Raw genomic sequence first — 13,754 nt, 5'->3', positions numbered from 1 at the left:
GAAAATTCTAGGAAAAAAAAAGGGAAAACTAGCATTTTGGATCATATTCAAAGAGGTACCCAAAGCAAAAAATTTCACACTGCCCTGTGCAGCAGCATTCTTGCATATGTTTATGCAGAAAAGGACACTCTGGACTTAGAAGTTCCTCTAGGCTAAACCAACCCAAAACTTGCACAGCACTGATTTCTTTATACTGTACAGTTGTTCTGGTGAGGATGCTGGCACAGTCGGACTTCTCCCACTCCATTCATATACCGAAGTCTTTTGAAAAGCTTGCCAAAGTTTCATGTAAAGAAGCTATTAGATCAAGCATCAGCTTAAAGACCAGTCTGGTTTTTATTAATCTGTTATCTAAGATATGTAGTAAAAGAACAAGGCAGCAGCAATTTAGACATTGACCACAAGTTCGTTTGCTTGAACTTAGGCAAAAATCCAAATGTTTTTCTCATCTGTAATTTGGACAAGCCTGAACAATAATTTGTTTTAAGAATCCATTTGTAAAGATAAGACTGCCTATTGCTCAAGTATATGCTTCTTCAGCAAAAATCCAGACCAAAACAAAAACCATATAGCTAGGCAGACTGAAGACATGCTTATGCATTCCAAAGGGAGAATGAAACATTTCTTCAGTGAAATACACTGAAGGTATCTCAGGCTACAAAATTAATCCAGAGTTTTAAGTCTAAAGTTGCACACTTGCATGTAAGAACATGTGCCTGAATGCAGACTATTTGGTCTGGCATGGATAAACATCTTGTTGCCTACAAGGGAACTTTTGATTTTTTTTTAGAAAGTTGACTGTATTTTAGGTGTTGGTGTTTTCCACCTCCTTTATCCTTAAGGGGAATTGGCACACATGGATTCATCATAGGTAGTTACAACCAAAAGCATCCATGGCAATGAGAGTGCACAGAAACAGGCCTGTTGGCTTTGGAATCACTGCACACACTGAACACTTTCTCATGTCCTTTCACACAGCAAATCAGTAAAACTTATCAAATAACTGCAAGAGCTAAATAATCAGAAACACTTTTGCATCCCTTAAGCAGAAGAGAGGCAAATTCAACAGTAAATAATTTAAGAATCTAATTGTTTCAACAGCTGTATGCAAGAAAAAAAGACTAATGTTAATTTTACTTGAGGTGGAAAATTATGTTTGATGGTTTTTGCTGATTACTGTGTTCTCACTACTTCAGACATATTTGTTAAATAAAAATAGAATGGTTTTAATGTCCTCCTGTTTTGTAAAATATGAATGGTTACTTGCAGATCAGTTTATTTACATCAATTTGGTAATGTAAGATAAGAAACTCTCTAAATGACTCTCCAAAATAATTAACTTAGTTCAAAGTCCATTTGTTCATATATTTCATTTCTAGCAAAGCAGGACATTTCAAAGGCACACATGTTTTGTGAGACTTCATTCACCTTCAGGATGTGGGGTTTTAACACTGAGTTGTTAGAATTCATACTTTTAGTATGAATGGTAATTATACTACTTCATGTAAATGAAAACCTTTAAGTATTACGTTTTTCAGTAACTCCATTTGTTGTGGGAGACAGTGCAACGACAGTTTTGGATGACAGCTGGTTTGTATGGATCTGTGTATTAAGTAAAGTGAAATACAGACTCACAGGGTAAATCCTCTAGAGATCACTTCAGTCTCTTGAATGAGTCGTAGAGCTTTCCTCACGAGATTAGTAAAGGCCCGGCTATTGGCCACTGTTTCTTCCAGCTGGATACAGTATTTTCTCAGGGACATTTGCAGCTTGGCTGTCCTCCACGTGCCCCACACTCTAAAGAGTGCATAGAGGAGCAGCACGGGTCCGCACAGCAGCCATGACGATTCCTTCCACCACGAAGGAAACATAAGCAGCGCACTTACAAGGGCCAGGAGCAGCGAGACATCCCTGCAAACAGAGACAGTACCACCAACCACGCATTACTGAGGGCAAACAGGTGGGAAAAAGTTTTCAGAATCTTTGAGATTATAACATCTTACTTTGGGGCTTTTATGTATGTCCTGAAGGGAGCTGTAAACACTGAAAACTACCCCTTGTGACAAGTATTGATGAAGATGTACATGATATTACTTGGCCGGTAAACTCTCGGGAAACCTTTCTTCAGCTTTTTTGCAGCATGAGTAGGAGAGTAACATACCACTTTGAAAGGTTAGTTTCTCTTACACGCTTACATGACTTTAAAAAAATAGAAAAGAAAATTAAAAAAACAAAAAACCTGATTACTCAGCATTATAAGCCAGGGCGTGTAGGAACTGTTAATATCTGTACTTCCAGGTTCAAGAGTACAGTAGGGAAGGGCATGTTTCTTTTGGTAGCAAATCCCTCAATTAGTGCCAGCTGTATTTTTTCTAGAGTCTGACTCATTTAACTTGGACACCAATGCACCACTAGTTTCTAACACAATTTTATAATGATGGCTTGAATAATCTTTTAAAAAATTTGGCACCTTTTGAAAATTCTTAAATAATAGATTTCCTAGTATCTCAGTTACTTCTCAAAGACTACAGAATACTTCTCAAAAGCCTAAAACCTTGTTACTTTTCTCTATAAAAATTCAACATAAATAAGTAACTGCTAGAAAATACACTGTGTTTCATGTATATTATTACACAGTTATATTATCCAATTATTCATCACTTGATGTTTCTTAACCTGACTTTTCTTTCCCAAGTGTAGCATTAAACTTTTGTCATAATTGAATTCTCTATAATTTTCAAGGTATTTCTCCAAGCTACTGTTGACCTCTGGTCTATGAAAACACAAACTTGAGGTCATCTGGAAGGTGAGTAACATTCACAAATTTTATAAGTGTACTTTATCAGCTGAAAGTTGAAGAAACTGAATAATGCTAGGACCAGAAAAATCTGGTTCAAAAGTTCTTGTTTGGCAGAGAGCATCAATATTGACACAACTTAAACAGCTGAGATGTGACTCTGTAATAATTTTGTCTACTTTTTTAGTGTATATATGAGAAAATATCCCTGGCCCATATTATGTGATTTTTTTTTTCCCTACTGATTACCACACTTCCAAGCAAGAGACTGTCAGAACAACCACTGGCATTGTTATTTCTTAAATACAGGTGGTAGCTGTTCAGATACTGCTGCCCCCCACACAACATATTTTATAAAGACCACACCAAAATAAACACTTTTTACTTTAGTCTTCACACTCATGTCTTATTATTGAAATCACCTCTATATAGCTTCAGAAATTAATGAATTAATCAACTATGTTAGTTCCTCCTTATAGAATGTATTAGGGAGTATTCACTCATGTTCATGTAGTTATCTCAGATTAAAAGTCACTCTTTCAATAAAATGCCCAAAGGAAAAAAACATGCTTATACAAAAATCTGGGGACTAGTAGAATAAAGACCCAAGAACAAGAGAAAAAATATAGTTACTTTAATGTTGCATTTTATATCAAGAATGCAAAATATATTTTTTGCTTGTTTCACAGTGACTATAATTGTAGATAACCTCAATACAATACCAAATATTAGGAGTTGCTAGGGAGCGTAGCGTTGGAAGCTGTCTGTTTTCCTGTTGCTTACACTGCCCTGCAGACAGGATACTGGGGTCAAGGAATTCAATCAGTTCCACATCCTCCTGCAGCAGAACTTCCTGTTGTAGGATGGTACGGAGCGTGTCAAATCGGAATCCAACATCCTTACCACATACAAATGGGCAGGAGAAAAAACAGGCATTAGTAAAGAATATGCAAATTCTTAAAATTAAGTTAGCAGAACAAGGAAAACACCCACACACCCTACACTTTACTGACAACAATCTGTTCCCAGAGCAGAGAAATGTTTCAGACACATCACAAGTAGCTACTTTTTTAAAAAACTTGTTTAACTTTTAAAGCTCACACACTACCTAACAGTTCAGGCTCACAGGATGCATCACACTGACTTTGTGATCTGACCCAGATAGTAACAATAACTGGAAACATGCCATAGAGTATGCCAATATATTTGCATAGGAATAAGAGAGGTACTGAATCTATTAGAAGATCATTAAAAAACCAGAAAATACTTTTTTAAAAATGTCATGTCATCATTTATATCATTAACAAACAAACAAAACTTGGAGAGAAAGAGAGATACTGCTGTTTAGTCAACAAAAAGTCACTTGTGGACACTTAATAACAGCAGCGTCAGCCCCAAGCCAAGGCAGTGGAGTACCCTCCTGTAGGAGTCTGTACCTTTCCAAAGGGAACTCCATCCAAACATGAAACAGCATGGGGCTCCAAGACCTCCCACCTGCTAAACCTCAGGCAAACTTTAAGGAGTTATTTAGTTGCAAATTTTATGCCATAAGCATTTGCTACTTTCCCCCCAACTATAGCTCTTCAAGACAAATGCACAGCTCATGAAGACAAATACAATCATCAGAGAAGCCCCCTGAAATTTTCATTTCCATATGGTACCAAACCATAAGTACTTCAAGGTAAGAATGTCATAACAAAACCCAACAAGCACTGAACATGTGCATCCCTGCATCTAGCTAATTACAGGAGAGAAAAAAGAATATTTCTGAAAAGTCTCTAATAGAAGCTTTTAACATAAGTGTGACATTTCACAGTATAAAATCTGTTTCATTCTGTCACTGACAGAATGAGAATGAGATTCTTTATAAGAAACCATAAGATAGCTAGTTTAGAAATTTAATTCCATGCACAGATGTCACCTCAGATAACTTTCATTCTACTTTTCATGGAAAACATTTGTTTCAGGACTGTGTGCAAGAGGAAACTCTGCCCTCCTCCGACGCATCCTGTGTCATTTCAATACTCTACTGGAGTATGCAGCAGAACAAACATGTTTTTCATGTTCTTTGGTTATGCCTCCATCTCAAGAAAGTAAGGCTAAAAATTGCTATTAAGATAATACCCTCAATTCATAGGGGATGAGGGAGGAAGAAAAAAGTCAATCAAAGATCACTAATGAGAGATTTTCACAGGAAATTATGTCCTCCTGAGATAAAGGAGAACTGAGATACAGCAGAACACCATGAGAAATGGAAAATTCTAACTTCACATGTTGCTCAGCATTTTCTTTTGAAGCTCCATTTGAAGCCATCATCCCTACATCGTGGTAGAAAAAAATAAATCAAAATTCTAGATTCTGGAACAGTCTGAAGTGACATTTGCAAGCCATACTAGGAGCATGAAGGAGTTGGGTACAAGTTAAAGCTGATCGGAGACAAGCCCAGACTGGAAAGTGGTGCCGCAGAGGAAGAGCAAAGAAAGTTCGCTTTGCCTTTCCCAAAAGCAGAAGCCCTGTAGAGGGCAGTGTAGAAACAGAGGCCAGGACCGGTCCAGGGGCAGTACAGCTGCACTGTGGTGGTGCTGTGCCTGAGCTAACAAGCTGCAACAGAGGGTGAAGCAATACACAGCTGAAGCCCTAGAACCTTCTGTCTTAGGTAGTCTCTAAAAGGCACTAGGCTGCAACATATGGACTTTCTCAGTCAGCATTTCCTCACTGCCTTCCACCAAAGGGGTACCTACACTGCAATTAAACTCATTTCAGCTTTCAATAATTTCTTAAATTTATTACATATTTTATTATCTTCCACATTTTGAACATCTTTAACCTGGCTATTGATACTGTTCCTGTCCTTTTGTGCCCAATTTGGCCCAATAACTGAAAACCAGAATTAGTATCATCTAAAGAATAAATAATATGCTTAGAGCCAAAATCAACAATACAGACCAAAGATGATGTTCAGAGGATGAGATACAGAGGAGAGGAAGACCTGTGGATTAAAAAAAGGAAATGGAAAAATAAAAAAAGTAATCACTTACCAGTCGGTGAAGTATGTCATCATTTTTCTTGTACTGTGGAAAAGGAAACCAGCTTCTAAAAAACTCAACTAGTTTTGACAGGATGCCTTGCTGAAAGGAACAGAAATTACTCCAATTAACAAAATAACCAAAAACCAAAGCCAAAGTTAAATAAATAACAGCAGAGAAATCCTTTATTTCTGCATTTGATTTTCTTGTTAACTCAGACCCAAGTACCTGTAAGGAAGTTTGACTTACTGTGTCTGGCCTAACTTCAGAGTACACTAAGAGAACATCTGCTTCCCGTCAGTTTGCTTGTGAACAGGAGAACAAAATAAAACCTTCAGTAACCCCACCTATTTGGAGCATAATGGATTGTTATGTTGTTCTGTTAAAAATAACTACAGCTAAGACTAGATTGATCTCAAGTTGGCAGCTACTGCATTGACATGAAAGACTTTCTCTTTCCTGGGGGATAAAAACCCAAAGGTTAAATGACTGACAGGCTGAAGAGAAGTGAAAGACCAGAACACGGACAACCTCTCCTTGGCAGCTCACTGCAGCCTGAGCACAACTCCAGAGGAGTTGTAAACAGAGACAAGGAGAGTGATGGTAAGAGGAGGAAATGCCCCAAAAACTCCCTGTCCACACCAGTGTGTGCCACCAGGTACTTTATCTCTATGCTGCTTCACACGCAACCTAAATCCACACTTTTGTCTGAGCTGTAAGCATAACTTCAGATGCCACTAACAGAGGGACTCCCTCTCAGTCATCATACATTGTACTCATCTAAAACAAGATGCATGACAGATTATAACTGAATAGATGCATGGTTTTGCTTAAGTCTGCAGCCATTCAATGAACAAAAAAGCACAGCTCTTGACACACCATTCTATCTACTTTCCTCAGACTGAACTGACAGGAAGTATTTTTCAAAATATTTAGTTATATATATTTCATGAATTCTGAGGCCCTGTCTCAGTCTTCAGACTGCTGACATGTAATACAATCAAATAAAACGTATGTCAAAAAATGTAATTGTGAAGTGCTTACATTTTGTGGCAAACTGTTTCAAAATAATAAAACCCCATAGAGATTCTAATAGTTCAATGTATAAAAGGTGATAACTTCTGTTTCTCCCTCTTGTTTGGGTGTTTTTTCCATTTTTAATTTCCCTCTTGTTTGCATTTTTCTTGGTTTCCCCCCCAGCTACAAGTGGGAAATAGAAGAACAAACCCAAAGCAACAGGAGCTCTGAATTTTGTAATTAACCTGTTATCAGCCTGGCAGCCTTCTGAAAGGCAGTGTGGCCAGCCTGGTGCAGCAAGCCAGGGCAGAACAGCCTTAACATCAGAAACTGCCACCCTAAAGCCTTTATGCTTCAACAATTCTTGAAATAACTTATTTTGTTGCCCATTTAAGTAATCTAACTCAAGCGTTTCTTTACAAATGTCTCATCTTTCTGTGTACAGTTAGATTTTGAGATCTATGCCACAAGGAAGTGTTTTTAGATCAGTGAAGAGGCAAACTAGTAACAGGGATTTCATAATGATAGCTCTTACCGAAACACTGACATCATTGTGGCTTAATAAGAGGAGCTATCCCAACAATTCACACTTAAGACTATGGAATAAATTCAAGTGATTGCATTTTCATGCTGCTCAAGGGCAATGACATAAGTCAGAAGAATGTCACTAACTGCAGCACAAGATCATCCTTCAAGTTTTTTGCAGAGTAGTGCAAAAGGAAATAGTATTTTCTAATTACAATTTGTAGAGAACTGAAATTAAATGAACAAAGGTCTTGCTCTGCATTTGAATTTCAGACAGGTATTTCACTGAAAAGTACTTTTGGAAAGTACATTGAAAGCAGGGTATGGAAAGAGTAATCCATTTAAGAATATGCCTCTTGAATCCTATAATTTTCAACTGCTTAGCCTTTTTAAGTCTTTGGATTTTTGCAATGAACATTTAAAGCTATACCAAGGATAGTTTTAGGCTGCTACAACTAAACTAGACTGTGAAATTACTGAAAAATAACCTAGTGTGCTATGTAAGCAATCTTTTAGTTTATTCTCCATAGTTTAGTTTAAAAATATAGATCTGATCTTGCATAAACATTCAACAGGCAAGTCAGTGCTTGAGAATACATAACAAGACAATCCACTGTCTGTCTGTGACCCAATAGAGTACAGCAACACATTGAATTATTCACATCCTTGGAATAATGTCTCACAGTTTGCATTCCCATTGGGAGTGTTACTGACAAGCAAAACTACCTTCACCAACACACAAGTCAGGTCATGTTGCCAATGCTTCCAGAGTATTCTTACAGCTTTAGAACAACACTCAGTCAAACTATCTGTAAACTAAACCACAAAGATGCATAACTCCTAACATTTTAAAATTATTAGCATATTACATGCACATTTTAGGTAAATTAATTTGAATCTAAAAAATAATTCTATGGAGTATTTCTCTTTTATAGAGAAATTTTTCAGAAGAAGATAATGCTACACACTGAATACCTTGCATCAAGTGGGTGGGAAGCCCTAGGCAAAGGCAAAGGACTGGTCCCTCTGCCATCCCACATCAGGTCACCTGCAGAGCTACTCAGGGCTAGCCTCAACGCAATTCTCAGAAGCTGCCTCAAACACCAGTTCCGTTCTAATGACAAAATATCATTGTATGTAAGGTGGGACAAGTTGTGACAGTATAATCAATTTAAACATTCAGATATGCACAGCAGTCAAGGAAAATGGATGAGAAAGGAAAGATGTAAATGGGAAGTGATAAATTCTGTAACTATCAAGTAGAATTACCCAAATGTGATTTAATTCCAGAAAACAAGTCTAGGAGCTCCTATTAGCATTGCTTTTGAGTATCAAGTGATCATGAGACCAGGACTATAGCTGTAACTTTCTCCAGAGACTGGCACAGCCAGGAACACTGCACCTACAATTACTATGCTAAATCACATCTCCATAATCCTTCAGATGGGATCTGGGCATTTCATCAGCCCCTAGAACATAACCTTAAAACACCCTTACAGCTTTTTAACTCAAAGTTCATTTAGACCATATTCCAATTAGAAAAAAAAAAGCCAAAAAAGCCACCACCAGAACGACATGTTTTGAGAAGTATTTAAGATGCGCTTCAAATTCAACTGGTGCCTCTGTGTTTCCTTAGGTGAGAACCACGCACTCTATTTGGCAGGACAGCAAGACAGAATATAAGTATTTGTATCAGTCACTAGGAACCTCTTTTTCTTCTCAGATTTGTTTTTTCCGTCTCTGAAGATCCCAAAGCAGACCTCTGCCATACCAAATTCTTTCTGTGTGTCACCTGCTTTCAGCTGCACAGGGTTCCCCACTTGACTGAACACAAGAGGAGGAAACAATCTCAACTCAAAGCAATACTCCAGCTTTTACATTTTTATTTTAAGAAAGTGTTTAAGGCATTTGGAAACTTGCTTTTCAGAACAGAAGGAAAGTGATATACACATACTGGGAATCACTCAGTGTGGAACAGCATCTGCTCCCTGTAATCATAGTTATATCAAGCCTCAAGGAAGATAATTTTGTATTAGGACTGTGGGTAGGTACATATCCAGAAGTCAGAAATAATTTATTTTCCAGACATTTTATCATTTAAGTAGACTAGGCCAGTAAAGGCCACGGGAAGGGAAATGGTAACAGTCTCATGCAAAAATGAGGAAACGACTGGATAGGAATACAAATTATTTGTCTGTATCTCATAAAAAAGTTGCAACAAAGCCTCAGATCATCCTAAATCCAGTCTACTTTTCTAAATGTGTGGCCAGCTGCCTCATTTTCTTCCCTATTGAGACACCCTACCAAAATAGTACACAAAAATCAAATGACAAAACCAGACTTTCGAACATCAGACTACAAAAGAAAAATGTTAACTCTTTCCAACGGGTACTGGAATTGCAGCAGGAAGAACCTCTGACAATTTATCACTAAAAATCACACACAGGTTTCTTCCTCATTTCCACTATGTATCTTTGTCTAGACAGAGATGAGACAATGTGAGCATCACCTAGTGTTTGTAAGAAATGGACAGCCCGTTTTCGCACACCCACTCCCTTCAAGCTGCAAGGCAAACCACGAAGAATTACTTCTTCATCTGACACAATACTGGAGGAATTGCTGCCAACACAATAAAATTAAGTGTAAAATGCTTGAGGGGAAGGGAGGGGAAAAAACCAGAATACCTGAGGTTTTTAAAAGCAGTATATCTTAATACTTTTGATGTTCTTAACCCCACAGAACTTTTGTATAAAATTCAGTGGAAATTATATACACAAACACAATATCATACTGATTATTTTGCAGAACTATGCAAAATAATGTAGCTAACAATCCATGCATTACTTCATAATAACCAACAGTGTCAAACAATGAAATGTCATCCTATTTTTTAATTAACAGTGTTAAATGAAATTAAATTAAATGTCAACAATAAATATATAAATAAACAAAGTCCTCCTATGCCAAGTCATAATAGGTATCTTCAGTGTAAACATACCACAAAAGAAACATTAGCTGTAAAGACAAAACATATTTTCAAGTGGTTTCTTGAGGGTAATGGTGAGTGCCAGCTGACAATTCTGAAAAGAAAAAGTGGTAGACGTAATATTTCCATGAATACCTCAAAATAAAGAAAATCGTGAGCTAAATCCTGATTTAAATTCAGCCTTGCTTTGTGATCAGGGATAGAGGGAATTATTATTAGAAATATAATAGCTATCCACATCAACTACCTCATTCAGGTTGGTTAGAGCATTTCTACTTCCCAGAAATCCTCTTTCTTAATATGTTTTATCACAGACAAAGCTATACTTAGCAACTGAATGCCTGGGAAGGGCTGGAAGCTGTAAATATTCTGTTCTAGAAAATTACAGGTTCTATTCCCAGAATGTCATGCTAAGCTAACATAATAAGATCCACTACATAAAGTAATTTTCAACACTCAAAAAATTATTTATCAAAGCTTCTTGCTTCCCTAGCTTATGTAAGTGCAAAGAAATACTCCAAACTATACTGATTAACCACAACTTCAAGATATGATAACGGGCTGAGGTTCATTGTCTGGGGGTTTTTGCCTTTGTGGTTTCAAATACAGGAAGTGATTTCTCTCTGTTCCGATTTCTCCTATTTGTGAAGCAATGCAATTCTCTTGTGAAAAGATTAATACTCAGCACCAGGAGAGTGCTCACCTTCTGGGCAGCACGCACAGTCTGCTCCCTTTGGCTTTCTGCTGCTGCACATTGCTCTGCCTTCTGTGACACCGAGGAACATACTTCAAAATCTGTGTGTCCCAAATCCTGCAGATATTGGTACAGTGGGGAATTCTGGAAAGAGAGTTATAAAAAGAAAAAGGAGAAAAAACCCCAATGTTAAAAATCATTCCGTGTTTCCCACAAAACACCACTGTGAATTCAGTAACCACACAGTGAGCAATGAATGGATTGAGAAATGGTAAAAAAATAAATCAGAAAATTAGAAAAAGGCTTCTGCTCTCTCTAAAGATGGTACTAGTACTCTGGCTTAGAAAAAAACCCCACAACACACAAACAAAAACTAACTAAATTTTTTTAAATTGCTAGCAAAACAAATTATTTACAAACAGTCCTTAATAAAACAGAAAAAGTGTGGAATTCTGATCATCCGAGAATAGTGATATTTAGAATGATTAGATATTTATCTATACAGATCTATGAAATATCTTCTTGTCATCTGCACCGCGAATCTCAATTTACTTAACTCTTAGTTTTCAGTTTACAGCTACAGATACGGCAGTATCTAGGACACATTTGATGAAAACAATACCTAGGATAACTCCAGTTCTACTCAGGACATGTAAAGAGATTTCATTTTTAAGAGAAATTCTCAGCAATCCATCTGATACAGCCCAGTTAGACAGGGATTAATTCTGACCTCTGAAAAATTTTATTAACGAGACTAGCCAACTGCACAGAAAGAACACCAACATCTTAATTTAACATACTATCAACCAAAATACTGTATATAAAAAGTTAAAGCCTTACAGTAAATGATGCACAGTTGTGGAGGCCTGCAGAAATAACCACCTACAGAACACCTATCATTAATTGTTACACCAACTATCATTAACTTGCTGGTGCAAGTTGTGAAGGGGCCCACCTAACTCTGACTATGTAGCAACACAGCCAAATCTCAAATGACTACCATGAAATAAAACTTGGAAGCCATCATTCATACCAGCTGAACAAATTAACTTGTTAGCTTTAGGAATTTTGCTAACCCTATCAATGGAGTGCTATTTTAATCCCTCTTATCTATTTAAGGCATGCAAAATCATATTTGTGTTTATTCTGTTGCAGTTACAACAGATTCAGCACCCAGTCATTACATGAAACTTAAATATTCATACCAACTCACAGGTACAGATAATCATACTCACCCACAATAACAATGATTGTGCAAAACACTAGGATAGGTTAATGACTCATTTCCTTGTGAGAATGTTTCCAGTGTGATAACACAATCCGATGTTTTCTCCAAGTACCCCTCTTCCATGGCTGAGTACTTTTTCAAAATGCATACAACTTTAATTAAACTGTGCTGTTCTGGACCAGCTGTTTCTCTCTATGTAGAACACACTATTTTACCAGAATTCCTTCATTAAAATGGAAGAGAAAATGTAATAGACTAGAATATTTGTTCTATTTAAGACCCTGTGAAATTCACTTAATAACTTCAGGACAAAACTGAGAATATGCACAGATATGCATAAACTTGTCTTCTTAAAATGGCTTTCATACAGAGCCAGGCTGTGCACTGCCAACACACCTGGAACAACCTGAACACTTCCACACAAGGACTTTTAGGGTAGCATGGAATTTTCCCCATTTAGATGAAGACACAGACAGAGCAGTGGGTGAACAGAGAATGTTTCCTTCAAAAATCATAGTTACAAGGCTCACTCCAGGCAGAACTTCAAGGAAATCATATCTAGGCTCTTGGCAAACCTGACCGTCATCTTGACCATACTTGCATGAGCAAGGCCAAACATACAACACATGCCTGTTCTTGACTTTGTTGGCACTCACCACCATACAGATAGCTGGCAAAATAACCCAAAAATACCAAGGAGTTTTTCTACTATTATCTCAGGATGGACCTTTCTTTGGGGTCCATTATGAGATAATTTTTTAAAAGTTGATCAAGAAAACTGGTCTATTGCTGTTTAGATTAGTTCCACTTCCTCACAAAAACTGATGAAGGAAGGCAGAATGAGAGATAGAGACAGACAGAGACTACCCACTGAAAACGGAATTATCTAAAATCTGGAAAGCTATCACTAGTAAGTGCAATATGGCATAGATGTAAGAATGCCCAATTCTTCTGGTTGCCTAGCGACATCACAACCTTCCATCTAACTGTAATTAGTAGATTTTCTACTCTACAGAAACAGTAAAAAATACACTGCCTCTCCAAATGTTAATGAAATTTCAGCCCCTAACTAGGAAGAATAATTTTATTTGTTCTTGTAATTAAGGTAGAATATAGGCACCTTACTAGTTTTACATCAATTCCCTTCTGACTAACTCTTATAAGGCTATTACATGGTCTTGTAATGGGTAAATTTACACTTTTTTATCCCTGTTCAGAACTGGAAATCAGTTTTCCGACTATTAGCTTAGGAAATAAAAATTAATTAAAATTTAATGTGAATGTTATTATTTTATTTAGATAATGGGTCATGTATTTCAGTTTCTCAGAAAGTACACAGGCTACAAAATCTTCCTCTAGCAGATTTCTCTGGCTCCACATGCTTTGTCTATTCTATTCTTTCTAAAATATTATTAGCCAAACTTACTCGCATATTGAAATAATCCTGTATTTTTATAAACTTCAATGACCAAGAACTATGC

General features: G+C 37.0%; 1 protein-coding gene across 3 annotated transcripts in view; it reads right to left on the bottom strand.

Annotated features, from left to right (window-relative positions):
* Positions 1 to 13,754, bottom strand: part of VEZT (vezatin, adherens junctions transmembrane protein) — a 49,247-nt gene that overhangs the window by 22,967 nt on the left and 12,526 nt on the right. For 2 of the 3 annotated variants that reach the window (XM_021527969.4, XM_021527970.4), the window contains exons 2-5: positions 11,055 to 11,189; positions 5,836 to 5,925; positions 3,520 to 3,695; positions 1,636 to 1,911 (exon numbers count right to left, since the gene is read on the bottom strand). In XM_021527969.4, coding sequence (XP_021383644.2) covers positions 1,636 to 1,911; positions 3,520 to 3,695; positions 5,836 to 5,925; positions 11,055 to 11,189 — 677 coding nt within the window. The remainder of the gene's footprint in view (positions 1 to 1,635; positions 1,912 to 3,519; positions 3,696 to 5,835; positions 5,926 to 11,054; positions 11,190 to 13,754) is intronic. The other variant, XM_085569075.1, reaches the window with a different exon arrangement.

Source organism: Lonchura striata, chromosome 1A (genome assembly GCF_050655825.1).
Source record: "Lonchura striata isolate lonStrDom1 chromosome 1A, ASM5065582v1, whole genome shotgun sequence".
NCBI lineage: Eukaryota > Metazoa > Chordata > Aves > Passeriformes > Estrildidae > Lonchura > Lonchura striata.
This window is presented reverse-complemented; position numbering and strand designations above follow the sequence as displayed.